Source organism: Carcharodon carcharias, chromosome 8, assembly GCF_017639515.1.
Source record: "Carcharodon carcharias isolate sCarCar2 chromosome 8, sCarCar2.pri, whole genome shotgun sequence".
Taxonomy (NCBI): Eukaryota; Metazoa; Chordata; class Chondrichthyes; order Lamniformes; family Lamnidae; genus Carcharodon; species Carcharodon carcharias.
In genome coordinates this window covers 38554146-38573861 of record NC_054474.1, presented here as the reverse complement: position 1 = coordinate 38573861, position 19716 = coordinate 38554146, and the positions used below count along the sequence as shown (strand labels likewise).

At 45.3% G+C, this 19716-nt stretch overlaps 1 protein-coding gene across 1 annotated transcript in view; it reads left to right on the top strand.

Annotated features, from left to right (window-relative positions):
- The window catches only part of fstl4 (follistatin-like 4), a 429308-nt gene extending 409876 nt beyond the window's left edge, over positions 1 to 19432 (top strand). The window contains exons 13-14 of the mRNA XM_041194371.1: positions 9802 to 9926; positions 18634 to 19432. Coding sequence (XP_041050305.1) covers positions 9802 to 9926; positions 18634 to 19336 — 828 coding nt within the window. The 3' untranslated portion in view covers positions 19337 to 19432. The remainder of the gene's footprint in view (positions 1 to 9801; positions 9927 to 18633) is intronic.
- The last annotated feature ends 284 nt before the right edge of the window (positions 19433 to 19716 follow it).

The window sequence follows — 19716 nt, the reverse complement described above, 5'->3', positions numbered from 1 at the left end:
TGGGCAATTTGAACTTTTTAAGGAAGACCTGTGTTTATTTTAAAAAGAAATGCAGGTAAAGACACTGAGCAAAAGCTGGCTGATAATGTAAAGTAACCACTTTCTGGAAAATTCCGATGTGGGTTATACTTAACCAACTGGTCCTGAGAGGACATGGCATGTCGCACCTGAAAGGTGTCATGACCTTCTTCAAACAGAGACAATTGAAAGGGAGATATGAAAGATACAGAAGACTGAACATTAATTTCCTGTGGTTGAGGAGACAAAAGATTGATTTGCACATCTCAGCAGAGATCTGAAATCCATCTCCTGTTGAGTTATATCTCAGAATATGTAAATGAAAAGAATATAGACTCTGGGTGTGAGTCATCGGCCTGGATTTTTCCTCTTGCGGGTGAGCTGGGTGGGAACGGGCGGGGGTGGGCGTGGAGCCGATTGCCGCCTGCGATCGGCTGCGCGCCGCCATTTAATGGGGCAGGCCAATTAAGGCCCGCCCGCCGTAACGCACGGCCAGTAGTGCTCAACGCTATCTCTGTGGGCAAGGGGAGGAGGGCAAGTCGGGGCCTGCGCTCTTTCGCGCACATGCACGAAAGAGCAGAGCAATCTCCCTGAGGCACAGAGTTGCCTCAGGGAAACTGAATGGTTATGAAAGTTAATAAAGAATAGATTTAAAAATTTATTCAAACATGTCCCCTCATGTGACTGTGTCACTTGAGTTGGGACATGTTTGTAAAGGTGGGAAAATTTATGTATTTATTTTATAAAAGCTTCAGGAAACCTCATCCTATCCGTAGATGAAGTTTCCTGAAAAACGTGAAGGCTACTTGGGCTTTTCACCTGTTCGCCAACCTTAAGGTTGGACGGGCAGCGTTCTGTACTACTTTAATTACTTCCTTAATCGGCTGTTGACATTTCGGCGGGCATGTAGCCGCCTCTGGCGTGCGCCTGCCGAACAAAATATCGAGATGGCGCACGATGACATTGGGACACACGGCCCGCCACCACAAGCCGACCGGAAGATTCTGCCCTTAGTTTTTCCCTTCCGGAATACACAGTTAAAATGCTGGTGTGCTGGTGTGTGACACCAAGCAAAAGAGCAAGTCAGTCACCCACTTGCAGCTTCAGGTGAAAGGTCACTCTCTCTCTCTCACTCTTTCTCTGCTGTTGGAGGCAAAGCTCATTAGAAGCAACAATCTAAAGGATATAGGACAGCCTTTCAACTACCCAACAGAACCAAGTATCTCCAAACTACCTGCAAAGCAGCCAAAGTCAGCTCTACCGGAATCACCCAACTTAACGGCCGCAATGTACCACCATTTACGCCTCACAAACAAGCCAAAGACTGATCCTTCCTTTTTTAAATTTTTATTTTGACTCTTAGCATCTCATTTCCAAACTGTGTGCATGTGTGTTGTGTGTTTATTATTTTTCTTGTGTTTTAGTAACTAATAAACTTACTCTTTCTTTGTCTCAAGAAAGCCTGGCTAAATTGGCTTCTTTGGAAAAAAAATACATTTGGACTGGGAAAAGATATCCATGGGGAAAGAGATCCCTTTTAAATTAACCTTGTTGCGACCAACCGAAGGGGTTGAATAAAGAAGAGGAGCCCGCGATTCCTCCTCCACCGGGAGTGTAACAAAACTGGGTCTCGTTTAAGAAGTTAACAAATTGGGTGAACTCGCCCGGGGACTGGCCGCAACAATAGTGTGGAAGATTGAATTGTTCAGGACTATGAGTTGGGGAGGGGCAACAGTAGGATTTGGAGTTGGATAAAAGCTGTAGTTGTCAAAAGGGAATTACAGAAATGTAATGTAAATAGTTAAAGACATGGGCCAAAATTTTCCGGCCCTGTAGGCGCCGTACATCATGGCAGGTGGGGGGGGGTGCAAACAATATGGCAAGAAGGCCAAAAATTGGTTTTACGCAGTCATGAAACCAGTTTGTGATCATCCGCTCCACCCATTGGGAATGTCATTCTAATACATTTGCAATTACACTTAATTATAAGCTCTGCTTACCAGAATCATCCCCTCACATCAAATTGACCGCCCACATTGGCGTAACTTCAGAACGGTGTGCTTCACGACCGCCTTTAAAAGGTGTGCACCTGGCAACCTGAACTTTGAGGGGAACTCGGAGGTGAGCGCACACAACTCACGAGCATCGTCCATAGGACATCAAGGAAGAGGCGACATGCATTTGCGGGCGGTGCAGGCAAGTCGCTTTCTCTGTCTGGCTTTCAGTGCGGAGCCAGGGCAAAGGCCCAAGTGTGGGTTAGGCCAGAGTGTGGGGAGCGGGGTGGGGGGCACAAGGCAGCACAGACTGAAGGAAGTGCTCAAACACATACCGGGATGGGTGAGGGAAGTGGCCACGCAGTTAGAAAAGTTTATCAAAAGAGAGCATTCTACCGCAGCTGAGACCATTCAGCTGCAGCTCCATTGATATGCTTGGAGTCGGGCCTCTGAAGCATTTCTGCCCACTCAAGCAACGCAAAAACATGAAAGTGCCACCAAATGCTTCAGAATATCTTACTCCTTGGGCACAGAGTTTTAGGGGACAGCAGAGCAATTGGCCACCGGGGCAAGTTGTATGAATCCCCTTGCGAAAGGTGGCCATGGCGCAGTCACTGGTGGAGGCATTAACAGGCCCTTGCAACACCTTTATTAAGGCTGAGAGCACATGCATGAAGGGGCCTTAGTCAAGAGAGGTCCTTAGGAGATATATGCTAACCCACACATCTCTCTTTTTGATCCTGCAGGAGGAGAACATTAGGATCATGGACCCTGGTGATTTAGCGGAGTGCCTCATGGCTTACAGAGAGCAGAGAAGAAGGAGAGACCGGCAGAGGCACCTGGCTTGGCAAAGGGAGGAACACCTCCCTCAAGATGAAGAGGTGCCAGGGCCTGGCTGCACACGCAGCTGAAGATCCACAGAGAGCTGTTGTTAATAGGTGCCTCACTAGACCCTGGGTCTATAGACGGCACTTGTCATTCCTGCAGGTGACTGAGGACAGTGTCACCAAAGACTATGCATGTCTAGGGAACTAGTTGGTCACATATGCCATCTGCTGCAGAATTTGGCACCATGGGGACATGAAGGGCATCCACTGCCAGTGGCTTCTTCTAGGACTCCACAGGTGAACTATGCGGGATCTCACAAGCTTCCACGCACAAGTGTATCCAGGAGGTCATGGATGCCATCTTCGCGAAGGCACAAAACTGTGCATTTTGCCCAGGATTAGAAAAGTCAGGAAGCAAGAGCACTGGGATTTGCGCAGATCTCATATTTTTGACAGGTGCAGGGTGCCATCAACTGCATTCACATGGCGCCTAGATCTCCATGGCAACAAGCAATTAACTACATCAGTAGCAAGGGCTTCCACTTGCTGAGTGTTCATCTGGTACGCAAGCACCACAAACAAACCCTACAAGTCTGCGTACGATTCCCAGGGAGCATCCATGACTCCTACATCCTTAGCAGGTCTCAGATCTCTAATATCTTAAAGGATCCAGAGAGGCTGCAGGGTTTGCTCTTTGGGAACAAGGGACATGGCTGATGACACCCATGCGGTGGCCTCAGCCTGCAGCACATCAACGGTATAACAAAGGTCATGCTGTAACCCAGACTTTGAAAATGAGGTTCTGGTGGCCTGACAGGCCCACTGGATAACTGCAATACACTCCCCAGAGGGTGTCATGCATCATTATCGCTTGCAGCGCTCCACAACCTGGCGCTGCAATGGGGAGAGGATCTGGCTGAAGAGGAAGTGGAAAAGCTGCACGTCTCTTCCAATGAGGAGGCCATCAAAGGGGATGCTGGCGGTGAGGTCACCGCAGGCGAGGATGCCGGCAAGGGGGCCATTGCACTGGCCAGTTCAGGCAGGCGTGACCAGGAGACCTTCATAGCCACAAGTTTCACGAAGGATGCTGGGATGCAGTGAGGACAGTCCTGGTATCCTCACCTTGCACCTGTGAATATTTGACTCCCATGTGGCTGATAGCAGCGCACATACCCTCAGTGCTCAGGCTCAAGTTATGAAGATGCAATGGAAATCCTAACAGTCGCTAGATTTCAGGACAGTGATGATCTTCTCATAGCCTCTGTGAATGTCTGACTCCTGTCTGGCTGAGGGCAGCTCGCTTGTGCTCCGTGATCAGGATCATATCATGGAGACGCAGCCGTGAAACTTTAAATGTACCTGATCCAATTCAGCCTTCAGCACCTGACCCCTTCAGGAGAATACCATCACTGGACACAGATGCTGAAGAGATGGGGGGCCAGCCCCACCTCAAAGGCACTGAGAGCACCCAGAGAGAATGATGGAACTTCGTGACACCTGCCCATAACATTCTGGCAGCAATGACAAGCACCATTGAGGTGCAGGCACCACTAATGTGTCCAGCAAATATGAAGCCAGGCCATCATTTTGGACTTAAGGTTACACATTGCACAGGGAAGAGGCCCTGGACTGGGATACTTTCCTTTATCATATGCAGGAACCAAGGTTTCACATCTGAGTGACACAAACATTGCTCATCATAACAAGGAGCCATAGGCAAGGAGACGTTCTTGGGAGTTTATTTACAATAGTGAACATTATGTAAAAGTGATTAACACCTATGCTCAGGCTGTGCAACTACATCTTCTTAACCTTCCTAATCATGCAACTACGTCTTGGTGCTCCCCAACATCCACAGCAGAGTCGGAGGCAGCCGGCTGTGCTCTGTTGTCTGTGACCTTGGTGGGCGTCCTCTGGAGGGCCCCGGCCTGCTTTCAGAGTCCTGCTGTGCAGCAGTGGCATCCTGCTCGGCATGTGGAGCTGGAGCCACTGGGGTCACTGGAAGAGATGATTCGGTTGGGCCAGACACTCCCGGAGTCACCTGGTTAAATGGCCCCAGGGTGTGCACCTACTGATCTTCCTCCCTACAGGTGCCCAATGGCTCCTGGCTGACTCCTGAGGAGAAGGGGAAGCTGGAGTGAGATTGAGCTACCCCGCACCCCTCTCGCATTGACACTGTTGGAAACCAACTATGGCGTCAGTGATGGAGTTCAGCCTGTGCAGCAGTTCAGGACTAATGTCCTGGACCAAGGTCTACATGGCAGCTGCCATACTACCAGTGTTGACCTCGGTGCGTTGGCTTGCCAGCACTATCACCTCAGACTGAAGGTGGGCGGACTCCTCCATTGTGCCTTGCAATCTGGGGAGTGGCAGCAGACATCCCTTCCTGATGTTCCCAAGCCTTTGCAGCTCCAGCAACTGAGTCTAGAGGCTCGTCATCTAACTCAGCCTCAGAAGATTTCAGGTCTCCAGCAGTCCTCCAAATGCCAAAAACCTGGGCAGTCCCTGCTACCACCTGCTGTGGATCAGACATGCAATGTGCTCACCAGATTTTTTTTTATGTGGGCGTCACTGATTAGGCCAGCATTTATTGCCCATCCCTAATTGCCCTTTTTCAGAGGGCTTTTTACTTTAAAGAGTCAACCACATTGCTGTGGGTCTGGAGTCACATGTAGGCCAATCCAGGTGAGGATGGCAGATTTCCTTTCTTAAAGGACATTAGTGAACCAGATGGGTTTTTACAACAATCAACTTGTCATCATTAGACTTCTAATTCCAGATATTTATTGAATTCAAATTCCACCATTTGCCATGATGGGATCCAAACCCAGGTCCCCAGAGCATTACCCTAGGTCTCTGGAATACCAATCCAGTGACAATACCACTATGCCATCACCTCCCCACTGTAATCCCAAGGCTATTCTAGAACTAGGTCCCACCGAGGTGTGTGTCTCCGCACTGGTGGAGGGTGTGGGTGAGCGCTGTGACAGCTCTTCAGTTAGGGTGTCATCAGATTCCTCTTCCGAGGTGTGTTTGGAGCGTGAGTCGAGGACCTGGGTCGTGGACCCTTCGGCTGCTTCCCAGATGCACCTGCGAAAGCAAGGGTAGATAATTAGTGCATGGCAGGGGACTGCGGAACAGGGGAGCTGACTCACAGCATGGTTGTCTGATGGATGTTGTTTGCTGAATCCTCACTTGGTTGAGCACCAGCAACCTCACCATGAACACAGGACCGGTCCAAATTGTCAGCAGCTAGCTGGATAACTCTATTTTCAAGGACCTTGATGTCGGGCATTCCTCTACCAGCCTGCAACCTCTCCCTTTTGTTGTGTGGCAGCTTGTCCTGCATGAATACAGATGGATTGAGTGTAAACAGAACACCTGCCAGGCCAGATAAGAAGGATGGCTGGTATGAGTGGGTGGTGTGTGGTTCCATGGACAGGATGAGGACACGATCTGCAGGGCAGATGAAGGTTTGTGTGAGAGAGTGGATGGTGATGTCCCTTGAACTGGCAGTATGTGAGATCCCTGTGGATGTGTGATGGTTTGTGAGTGTGTGAGTTGAGAGTGATGAGAAGAGTGACTTACCCTGGTGGAACGGAAGAGATAATTCAATCTCTTTTGGCACTGGGTAGCTGTCCTCTTTTGCAGGGCATTGATGCTGACCACTGCTACCTCTGCCTCTGATGCTGGATTGGTGACCTTGCTGGCCTTTGTGCAGATTGGGAGTAGAGGACTTCACAGCGACCCTCTACTGTGTCCAGTAGGTGCCCAAGGGAGGTGTCGCTAAATTTGGGGGCAGCATGTTTCCTCTCTTTGGCAGCCATGACTTTCCAGCAGCTTCCGATCCCTTAGAGAGAGCTAGCTCTGTGCAGAGGTGCTCTTTAAATATGGTGCCCAGATTACTGAAGGCCTGAGGTGACAGCGGGGCAGGCAAATCAGAGCCAGCGATCCGGTGCGTTTCCAGGGAATGCACTATCAATGAGTTGGGGCATGCTGGGAATGGGACAAGGCAGTGCGAAAACCCGCCATTGTGGCTGGCGGGTAAAATGTCCTTTTTCCCGCCATTACCGCACTTTATGCAAATCTGGGACATTCCACCCATATTTTCACATTGTTGACGAAATTGAATAGTATGCTTGAGGGGAGTTATAATACAAAGGGTTAACAGATGGGATATGCTAATATATGATGTGCATGATGATATATCACTGACATCAGTCAGTCATGTGTTAGACTCAAAAGAGAGAGAGGGAGAGGTTGGAACATCATGCTCAAGAGCAACATGCCAGTCTGTAACCTGTTTAGATATAGTACTAATCAACAAGAGTTAAGCAAAACAAAAACAGAATTACCTGGAAAAACTCAGCAGGTCTGGCAGCATCGGCGGAGAAGAAAAGAGTTGACGTTTCGAGTCCTCATGGCCCTTCGACAGAACTTGAGTTCGAGTCCTTCAAGTTCTGTCGAAGGGTCATGAGGACTCGAAACGTCAACTCTTTTCTTCTCCGCCGATGCTGCCAGACCTGCTGAGTTTTTCCAGGTAATTCTGTTTTTGTTTTGGATTTCCAGCATCCGCAGTTTTTTTGTTTTTATAAGAGTTAAGCAAATACCAGAGTAAGACTACAGTCTGTCCAATAACCAAGTACCATGCCTAAAGTCCACAGATAAGAAGGACCATCTCAGAACAAGCAGCATTGTGGGTGTACCTATACCACAGGGACTGCACAATTCAAGAAGGTGGGTCACCACCTTCTCAAGGGCAATTAGGGATGGACAATAAATGCTGACCTAGCCAGCAGCACCCAAATCCTGTGAAAGAATTTTAAAAACATAAGGACACCAGTTACAAAATATTTTGGGTCAGAAGATCATGAAGTGAAATCAATATGGGTGGAGATTAGGGATAGCAATTGTAGGCAAACAGTGGCGGGAGTATTTTTTAGGCTCCCTAACAATAGTTATACTGCTAAACGGAGCATTAAACAAGAAATTCTAAGACAGTGTACCAAAGGCAATATAATAATTGTAGGAGACTTTAATCTTCGTGTAGATTGGACCAGGCAAGTTGGCAAGGGGGTATAGAAGGTGAGTTTATAGAATGCTTTTGTGACAGCTTCCTGGAGCAATATATTGTGAAGCCAACTAGGGATAAAACTATTTTAGATCTAGTATTGTGTAATGAGGCAGGATTAATTCATAGTCTCATAGTAAAAGATCCGCTGAAAAATAGCGATCATAATACAATTGAATTCTATGCTAGGTTTGAAAGAGATACGCTCCAATCACAAACAAGAATCTTAAGCTTAAACAAAGCCAATTACATAGGTATGAGAGGAGAACTGGCTACAGTTTAATGGGTAAGTGGACAATATGGTATGGTGGTAAATAAGCAGTGGGAAACATTTAAGGAAACAATTCAAAATGTTCAGCAAAAATACATTCCACTGAAAAACAAAAACGCAATCCTCCCTAACTGCCGCCCAGTGATTTTTGAGCTGCCCCATATTCAGAGACCCAAAGTCGGTGAGCCACCTCTGGATGTCTGCTTTGGATAGACAGCTGGTCAGCAAAACATTAATGGAGCCTGTTCTTTAAAATGGACCAGACCTCCAATTTCAGCTCCCAGGTGGGTGACACACATGCTTTTCTAGCTTTCCACGTGTGGAATTAAAAGCCCCTCGCCATTGTTTCAACTCTGTCATTGTGAGTCAGACATTTAATCAAACTATTTTTGGCTTGATAAGGTTAACTTGTGGACTTCCTTTCAAACCAAATTGAGTAACTTCAGACCTGAATTGAAATCAATCCAGTTCTAAGATGACAAGCTGGCTTGGTCAGGTAAATACAGATCCAGAATACTAAAATAGAACTCATGTATCAAATATAGGTTCAAGTGGAGTTATGAAATACAACAATAGTTTGACCATCTCAGCATATTAATTTCCAATTTAATCAGTGAAGTTAATTGAAAATAGACAGTTAGAAATTCTGAGCTGTTACTAAAGGATTAACTGCTGCTTAAAAATAGCACACACAGAAATGTCTTAGGAATGCATGGAAAATTTGTAACTCTGGTTACAAACAAATAGACTTAATTAACAAAATGAAGAATTTGTACATGAACTTCGCCAGTGGGAATTTCTATCCTCTGCTGGATAGAAACATCAGAAATGGTAACTTTCTGAATTCGTGCTACCAGTGGAAGCCTTGACCATATGAGAAATTAAGTGGTCGGAGGCATGTCATTTTAAAATCCAAATTTTTGCTATGCATCAGTGATGAGTGAAACAGAGTTGAAAAATGACTCCAATGGAAACCAGCTGTAACCTTTCGGGGTCATTAGCCTGTGTACTAGAGCCTGATGATGCATTTGCTCAGTGGTATGGGCCAAATAACATTAGAAAGCACAGAACTTATTTCTCTTTATGGTCAACAGGAATCAAACCAACTGTTCTTTCAAAGAGCCAGCACAGACACTATGGACCGAATGACCTCCTTCTGTGTTGCAGGTTTCTATGATTCTATGAAATGAATTAAGTATTTAATTCACTGAGGTTTCACTCTGTTTAAAATCACTCTTCCTAATTGTGGTGAAATTTCACACATATATTTCAGCTAGACTGTTAAATTTGGTTTCAATGTATTTCTACATTTGGCTTACTCGACTAATACATTCAACTATGATGGCCCTATGGCCAAATACTCTGCTCACTGTGGAGGCTTACAATTGAATAAAGGCCATTAGGATGAAATAGTTAAATGATGTCAGTACCTGTAGAATTATAACCCAGAGGAAAATGGAAAAATATTTGAAAATAACTAAGTCAAGAGAAAGAAAATGTCCTGAAGAAATCAAGGTCACAAATTAGAATTTTAAGGTAATAACATTGGAATTCCAGGCTTTAATTTGGAAACACATAGCTACATGACTATGCTGATTATTCTGGCTCTTATTTTTGCAGATCATCACCCAGGCAAGTGGAAATGGAGGGCATCACACGATCCACACACAACCAGTGGGCAAACAGTTTGATCGAGTGGATGACTTTTTCATTCCTCCAACTAACCTCATCATCAATCACATTAGGTAAAATTCTAGATTTGTTTTACAGTGACAGTGCAACAGCAGGGTACGTTTCTCATATAGAGTATCTTGTGTGAGCTTTATACTCTGCCATGGCACTGTGTTGTAGTGTAGCTTCATCCAAATGCTGGAAGGAGAATAAGGAGTTTTCTGTTGGAATAAATATATGCAGTGATTGCAACATTTGTTGTACTTGAAGGCTATTACTCCAAACAAACAGAGCACTTTTGCCACAACACTAGTTCAGAATACTAATGAGATGTTTGTGGATGATATTTGAGTAATGAAAAATGCGTCCAGGAAGTGTGAAATTATTAATTAACACCTGTCCAGTATGCAGGCTTCATTCAGCCTTAAGTTCTAATCCATGATAGATCCAGTAACAGCCCCACATCCCACTCCTCACCATCTCCCCCCACCCCAGCACCGCTCCCCCCCCCGCCCCGGCCAAGCCCCCACCCATATCCGGGACTATTTATTTCCATTTACCACAGCTCTTTCAGTAATGTGGTCTTGTGGTTGTCTTATACATCTGCATTTAACATTTAAAAATGAGCCTACAATAGAGTTTGGAGGGAGAAATGGGTAAAATAGTTTCAGCATGCTATGATGGGTTTTGATATCACTAATATTATGTAAAAGAGAGCAATGATTTCGTAAAATGGAGGCACCGATCAAAGGATATACTCAACATACTGGGTAATGCGTTATATAGTAAGGTTAACTTTGCACTCCAAAGCAAAAGTCATAGAGTTATACAGCACAGGAACAGGCATTTTGGCCCATCTTGTTTGTGCCGGCCATCAAGCACCTATCTATTCTAATCGTATTTTCCAGCACATGGCCCATAGCCCTGTATGCTATGGCATTTCAAGTGCTCATCAATATACTTCTTAAATGTTGTGAGGGTACCTGCCTCTACCACCATGTCAGGCAGTGTGTTCCAGATTCCAACCACCCTCTGGGTGAAAAACTTTTCCCTCAGATCCCCTCTAAGCCTCCTGCCCCTTACTTAAATCTATGCCCCTGATTATTGACACCTCCACTGAGGGGAAAAGTTTCTTCCTAACTACCCCATCTATGACCCTCATAATTTTGTATACCTCTATCAGGTCTTCCCTCAGCCTTCTCTGCCACAGCCTATCTAGTCTCTCTTCATAACTGAAAAGCTCCAGCCCAGACAACATCCTGGTGAATCTCCTCTGTACCCTCTCCAGTGCAACCACATCCTTCCTATAGTGTGGCAACCAGAACTGCACACAGTACTCCAGCTGTGGCTTAACTAGCATTTTATACAGCTCCAACAATAACCTCCTTGCTCTTATATTCTATGCCTCGGCTAATAAAGGCAAGTATCCCTTATGCCTTCTTAACCAACTTATCTACCTGTGCTGCTGCCTTCAGGGACCTATGGACATGTACTCTGATGCTCTGTACTTCCTAGGGTCCTACCATTCATTGTGTCTTCCCTTGCCATGTTAGTCCTTCCAAAATGCATCACCTCACACTTCTCAGGATTAAATTCCGTTTGCCACTGCCCTGCCTATCTTACCATCCCATCTATATCGTCCTGTAATCTAAGGCCTTCCTCCTCATTATTTACGACACCACCAATTTTCATGTCATCTACAAACTTACTGATCATACCTCCCAAATTCACGTCTAAATCATGAATGTACACTATAAACAGCAAGGGTCCCAGCACCGATCCCTGCAGTACACCACTCATCACAGGCTTCCAAACATAAAAACAACTTTCATCCATCAACCTCTGCCTCCTGCCACTAAGACAAGTCGAGGGTTCCCTGGACTTGTTGTTCCTACCCTTCATCATTACAGGAACATGTTGGCCCTGAACTCTCACTATTTCCTTTTTGAATGAAAGTGCAATGTATAAGCCAATCATATTTGAATGGGATGAATACCACAAGCATTAGATTGTAGATCCATTTACTGCACTCTTGCATTGACAACAAGCAAAGCATTATTACTAATGTAGATAGTAAAATTAAAACATAGCTTATGGAAGGTTGTTTGTCTAGCTTTTGGTACTGCTGAGTCCCAGAGAAAGGGTGAATATTAGATTAGTTTTTAGAACTAGCCAAATGTCATACAGCAAGTGTAGAAACCAAGCAGCAAGTCCGGATAAACATCAAGCTCTAACTATATCATGCCAAGGTGGAATATTAGTCAGGTTAGCTCTAGTTGTGTGTTATTAATATGGTGCAAACTATCCATCAGCTGGTGATTGCCTAGCAAAGGCAAAAACATCTTATGCCCATGGGCACAAGCAACATTTGCCTTACTGGGGTCCAGTGCAGTTTGTTTTTTTTTTCTGACTAGATAATTGTGCTAAATACCTAAATAATCCAGTATTAAATCTACACATGAACAATCACAAAAAGGCATGGTTGCAGTTGATAATATAAAAATAGTTGACAAAATGATCAGTGATAAATTATTAGCATTACATAGGTGTCCCCTCACTGGATCCACTCGGGGCCCCTGACCATCTCAGGACTCCATCCAGTTGCATGAATTGAAAAGTTCTAAGCATCCTCCCTGCATATGGGAAATTATGTCACTTTTCCCAGTGCTGCCCTTATGTCTCAGCAAAAACAATATTGAAACACGGTAACCCAGCTACATATCCACAGCAACATAATCAATCCAAACCGTATAATCTGCAGCTGATTGTTAAAACAGAATGTACTATATACAACTGTGGAGATGGTGCATATTTATTCTCTGTATCAGAGCAGCACAGAACCAATTTCATAATCTGCAATCACCTAATACTAATTTAATACTGTTAAGGTTATCAGTTCAACTCATCATTAATTCTGGGTGTCTGCAGGATGTTATTGGTGAATCCAGTCCCCAAGCTATTCTTGCTGGTTCTAAATCTCAAGTGAAACTCCCATCACATGCTGCTCCAGTTATTTCCATCTGATACAAAGCACCCCTTTCATTGCTTGGTAAATTTTATGTTCACATCTAGTTCAACAAACAAGCAGTCTCAGCTGGTGTATTTATCATCAGCAGAAAACCTGATTATTTACTTGACCTACATACAATTCCAACACGGCAACTCATTACTCTACCCTGAACACTACTTTATACCAACATCAGAGGATGCTATTTTTGTTGAATTTTCCCATGTAATTGACAGTAAAGCCAATGTGAAGGGCATGCAGGTCAAACTGTTTAATTGGTAAATCTGTCATTCCTGTTGCTCAGCAGCATAAAATACTATATCCATGATGTAAGAAAGTTGGCTCAAAACTATTAAAACATTGGAAGATATAATTGAAGATGGAAATTGTAGTATGAGGGTCTGGCGCATTTTGGGTTAATGTGGGACTAAGTACAGTACCACCCTAACAGTGATGTAAGAAGGCACATGACTGAGACAAGACTCCCTTGTTAATCAAGAATCTATTTATCTCTGTCTTAAAAATATTCAATGATCCTGCCTCCATTGCTCTCTGGGGAAGAGAGTTTGAAAGACTCATGAACCTTTGAGAGAAAGAACTTCTCTCTGTGTCTTAAATGGGAGTCCCCTTATTTTTAAACCCTGTCCCCTAGTTCTAATCTCTCCCACAAAGGGAAACATCCATTCAGCATTCACCCTGTCCAGTCCCTCAGGATCTTATCTGTTTCAATAAGATTTCCTCTCATTCTTCTAAACTCCAATGGATACAGACCCAGACTGTCCAACCTTTCCTCATAAGATGACCATTCCCATCCCAGGTATCAGTTGAGTGAACCTTCTCTGAACTACTTCTAATGCATTTACACCCTTTATTAAATAAGGAGACGAAACCTGTACAGTCCCCCAGGTTTGGTCTCACCTGTAGCAAAACATCCTTACTTTTATATTCCATTCCCCTTGCAATAAACAACAAGGGATCTGGATCAAAAACAGAATTACCTGGAAAAACTCAGCAGGTCTGGCAGCATCGGCGGAGAAGAAAAGAGTTGACGTTTCGAGTCCTCATGACCCTTCGACAGTACTTGAGTTCGAGTCCAAGAAAGAGTTGAAATATAAGCTGGTTTAAGGTGTGTGTGTGGGGGGCGGAGAGATAGAGAGAGAGAGAGGGGTGTGGTTGTAGGGACAAACAAGCAGTGATAGAAGCAGATCATCAAAAGATGTCAACGGCAATAGTACAATAGAACACATAGGTGTTAAAGTTAAAGTTGGTGATATTATCTAAACGAATGTGCTAATTAAGAATGGATGGTAGGGCACTCAAGGTATAGCTCTAGTGGGGGGTTATTTTTATATAATGGAAATAGGTAGGAAAAGGAAAATCTTTATAATTTATTGGAAAAAAAAAGGAAGGGGGAAACAGAAAGGGGGTGGGGATGGGGGAGGGAGCTCACGACCTAAAGTTGTTGAATTCAGTATTCAGTCCGGAAGGATGTAAAGTCCCTAGTCGGAAGATGAGGTGTTGTTCCTCCAGTTTGTGTTGGGCTTCACTGGAACAATGCAGCAAGCCAAGGACAGACATGTGGGCAAGAGAGCAGGGTGGAGTGTTGAAATGGCAAGCGACAGGGAGGTTTGGGTCATTCTTGCGGACATACCGCAGGTGTTCTGCAAAGCGGTCGCCCAGTTTACGTTTGGTCTCTCCAATGTAGAGGAGATCACATTGGGAGCAACGAATGCAGTAGACTAAGTTGGGGGAAATGCAAGTGAAATGCTGCTTCACTTGAAAGGAGTGTTTGCGTCCTTGGACGGTGAGGAGAGAGGAAGTGAAGGGGCAGGTGTTGCATCTTTTGCGTGGGCATGGGGTGGTGCCATAGGAGGGGGTTGAGGAGTAGATGGTGATGGAGGAGTGGACCAGGGTGTCCCGGAGGGAGCGATCCCTACGGAATGCCGATAAGGGGGGTGAAGGGAAGATGTGTTTGGTGGTGGCATCATGCTGGAGTTGGCAGAAAAGGCGGAGGATGATCCTTTGAATGCGGAGGCTGGTGGGGTGATAAGTGAGGACAAGGGGGACCCTATCATGTTTCTGGGAGGGAGGAGAAGGCGTGAGGGCGGATGCGCGGGAGATGGGCCGGACACGGTTGAGGGCCCTGTCAATGACCGTGGGTGGAAAACCTCGGTTAAGGAAGAAGGAGGACATGTCAGAGGAACTGTTTTTGAATGTAGCATCATCGGAACAGATGCGACGGAGGCGAAGGAACTGAGAGAATGGAATGGAGTCCTTACAGGAAGCGGAGTGTGAGGAGCTGTAGTCGAGATAGCTGTGGGAGTCGGTGGGTTTGTAATGGATATTGGTGGACAGTCTATCACCAGAGATTGAGACAGAGAGGTCAAGGAAGGGAAGGGAAGTGTCAGAGATGGACCATGTGAAAATGATGGAGGGGTGGAGATTGGAAGCAAAATTAATAAATTTTTCCAAGTCCCGACGAGAGCATGAAGGAGCACCGAAGTAATCATCGATGTACCGGAGAAAGAGTTGTGGAAGGGGGCCGGAGTAGGACTGGAACAAGGAATGTTCCACATACCCCACAAAGAGACAGGCATAGCTGGGGCCCATGCGGGTACCCATAGCCTCACCTTTTATTTGGAGGAAGTGAGAGGAGTTGAAGGAGAAATTGTTCAGCGTGAGAACAAGTTCAGCCAGACGGAGGAGAGTAGTGGTGGATGGGGATTGTTTGGGCCTCTGTTCCAGGAAGAAGCTAAGGGCCCTCAGACCATCCTGCTGGGGGATGGAGGTGTAGAGGGATTGGATGTCCATGGTGAAGAGGAAGCGGTTGGGGCCAGGGAACTGGAAATTGTTGATGTGACGTAAGGTGTCAGAGGAATCACGGATGTAGGTGGGAAGGGACTGGACAAGGGGAGAGAGAAGGGAGTCAAGATAACGAGAAATGAGTTCTGTGGGGCAGGAGCAAGCTGAGACGATCGGTCTACCGGGGCAGTTCTGTTTGTGGATTTTGGGTAGGAGATAGAAGCGGGCCGTCCGAGGTTGGGCGACTATCAGGTTGGAAGCTGTGGGAGGGAGATCCCCAGAGGAGATGAGGTCAGTGATAGTCCTGGAAACAATGACTTGATGTTCAGTGGTGAGGTCATGGTCCAGGGAGAGGTAGGAGGAAGTGTCTGCGAGTTGACGGGATCTGGATCGCCTGACATGAAAAGTTGATGAAAGGAAATTGGACAGATACTTAAGTATGGGTTTTTTTTGAAAAATATACTTTATTCATAAAATATCTGGAAGAACATTACAAAACATTTCCAAATCACCATCAAAAAAAGTGCAATCAGATTCAACTTTTACACATGGATCACAAGGTGCTTCAATACAATCAATGAATATTACAATCATTTCAATATGGTTATTACAGACAATCAGATAGTGCAATGGTATTGGAGTTATCAACATCCATCTGAGGTGCTTCAATACAATTATAATATAATTAGTATTCAATGCATACATTCATTGTGAGCTGTACAACCCAAGGGATCTAAACAATTCCCAGCCTCTTGGTGCACTATGGCAGAAAGGTCTTTTCCTGATTGTGCCTTTGTGACGGCTGCCTCAAGCTTTGGTGCATCCCTCAGCACGTAGTCCTGGACTTTGGAATGTGCCAGTCTGCAACACTCAGTTGGGGACAACTCTTTGCACTGGAAGACCAACAAGTTTTGGGCAGACCAAAGAGCATCTTTCACCGAGCTGATGACCCCCCAGCTGCAGTTGATGTTTGTCTCGGTGTGTGTCCCTGGGAACAGCCCATAGAGAACAGAGTCCTGTGTCACAGAACTGCTCAGGATGAACCTCAACAGAAACCATTGCATTTCTCTCCAGACCTTCCTTGCAAAGGCACAATCCACACGTTGGTGAACAACAGTCTTGTCTCCACCACAGCCACCTCGAGGGCAACGTGCGGAGGGGGTGAGACTCCTGGCATGTTGGAAGGGTCTGACGGGAGGGCCTTTCTCACCAGCAGCCAAGCTACGTCTTGGTGCTTGTTGGAAAGTTCTGGCGATGAGGTATTCTGCCAAATGACTTTGACAGTCTGCTCGGGGAACCATCCGACAGGATCCACCATCTCCTTTTCCCGCAGGGCCTCTAAGACGTTACGTGCCGACCACTGCCTGATAGACTTGTGGTCAAAGGTGTTTCTCTGCATAAATTTTTCCACCAGGGACAGGTGGTACAGCACAGTCCAACTACTAAGAGTGTTCTGTGGCAGCATGGCCAGACCCATCCTTCGCAACACCGGGGATAGGTAGAACCTCAGCACGTAGTGACACTTGGTGTTTGGGTACCGAGGGTCTATGCACAGCTTGATGCAGCCTCACACAAAGGTGGCCATCAGGATGAGGGAGATGTTAGGCATGTTTTTCCCCCCTTATCTGGCAGCTTGTACATCACGTCCCTGCGGACACGATCCATTTTCGACCTCCAGATAAAGCGAAAGATGGCTTGGGTGATCGCCATCGCACAGGAGTGAGGAATGGGCCAGACCTGCACCACATACAACAACAGCGAGAGTGCCTCACACCTGATGACCAGGTTCTCACTCACAATGGCGAGGGAACGTCGCTCCCACATGCCCAGTTTTCTTTGCACCATAGACACTCACTGCTTCCAGTTTCTAACGCATGCCCCAGGTCCCTCCGAACCATATCCCCAGCACCTTCAGGCCGTCAGCCCTGGCAATGAAGGGGACAAAGGATCAGTCAGCCCAGTTCCCAAAGAACATGGCCTCGCTCCTCCCACGATTTATCTTGGCTCCCGAGGCCAGTTCGAACTGGTCGCAGATGTGGATCAGTCTGCGCACTGACAGCGGATCCGAGCAGAAGACGGTGACATCGTCCATGTACAGGGAGGCTTTAATCTGAGTGCCTCCACTGCCTGGGATCATCACTCCTCTTATGCTTGGATCCTTCCTCAGCAAAGGGTTCTATGCAACACACAAACAGGACAGGGGAGAGAGGGCAGCCCTGTCTGACTCCAGATTTAATAGGAAAGCTATCTGATTCCCACCCATTGATTGAGACTGCGCTATTGACGTTAGTGTAGAGTAGTTGGATCCAGTTGCGGATTCCCTCCCCAAACCCCATTTTGGAGAGCACATCCGCCATGTAGGTGCGAAACCTTCTGGGTTATGGACAAAGAAATGGCTATGTAGACTAAGCATGACACCTCATTCAAACAGCCAGTAGAGATACAACGTGGAGAATAGTCCTCTTTTGTGTTGTATGTTTTTACATTGCTTTATTTAGAGAGCTCTCACTTAAGCCTAACATCACAGGCTGTTGTCACACAAAGCAAGGAAGAACCTGTAAGGTAGCCAACTACATTAAGTTTTACAACCAGATGTTTGTGTCTAGCATCTTAACCAACTTAGTGTTCAACCCTATGAATTTTAATAGATGAGTTTTCTTTCTAACTGCAGCCCAATAAAATAGAAATAGATGGTAAACTCTTATAAGGATGATACTTGTCCTTATTAGATTACAACTTTATACAGATAATCTTTGTCAACGGGGGGTGGGGAGGTGTTTCTCTTGCTCATTTGCCTTAACCAAGTGAAAAGCCGTGGAAACCCCAGAACCCCTGTTGTTAAGGTGAATGAACATGCAAAACCTGTGGAAACCTATGGAAATTCAGCCCTATATATATATTTGCTTTCTCACTTATTTTTTAACTTAAATAATTAATTCTCCATGCAATTTGTGTTTTAATTTCTATTTCAGATTCGGATTTATTCTTCACAGATCAGAAGCAGCACTTCATAAGATCGATCTGGAGACTGTGGCCTACATTAAAACAATCAGCTTAAAAAACTACAGCTGCATCCCTCAGGCAATGGCCTACACTCATCTGGGTGGCTATTACTTTATTCATTGTTTGGCAAATGACTCAACTGCATCCCAGCCACAGATCATCGTCAATAGTGTCACTGATTCTGTAATTGGATACAATGATGAGGTGTCAGGTACTCCATACATCTCCCCTGATGGACACTATCTTGTCAGCACGGATGATTACAAGGGGTTAATTAGAGTCCAGTCCATTAGCTATCAGGGTGAGATCAAGTCTACTTTTGATATTACAACAAACTTACACATTGTTGATGTGACCTTTCAGCCGTCTTTCACAGAAGCCAACCAATACTACATCTATGCCAGTTCTCATGTTCAGACAGATCTGCTGTTTCTAGAGCTCTCGACGGGCAACGTTAACATCATTAAGGGCCTAAAGAATCCCATAAAACAAAATGACTGGCTGTGGAATAGCAACAACAGGGCCGTAGTTGGCAGTGGCCTATTTGGACAGCACCTTGTTACCCCATCTAAGGATTCCCTGTTCATCATAGGTGCAAGACGAAACAAATTGAACTGTGAGATAAGCAACATAATACGAGGTAACACAATCGTGTGGGTTGGGGAAGCATGAGAGGCTACAAAACGGAGCTTATATTCATCCAATGACCTTTTACACTGCTTTTAAGACAACTGTACAGTTAACATCTGCATTTTTTTACACTGAAAAGCAATCTTAATGTACACAATAACTTTGCTGAACTTAAGTGTTTTGAACATTATTAGCGTGAGCGTTAGGATACAACTCTTAGTTGAATAATAAATTAACCCTTTGAGTGTTAACTCTTTGAGTTTTGTAAATCACTTAATGTCTGTCCCATATCTGCAAAAAAGATGTATATTTTCTATAACTTTTCACTGTGGATTATCATAAATGTAGACTAAGAGACAAAAGGAGCTACAAGATATTTCTTTTTCTGTCCTTTTGCAGTCTAGAAACTGAAACTGTGGTTA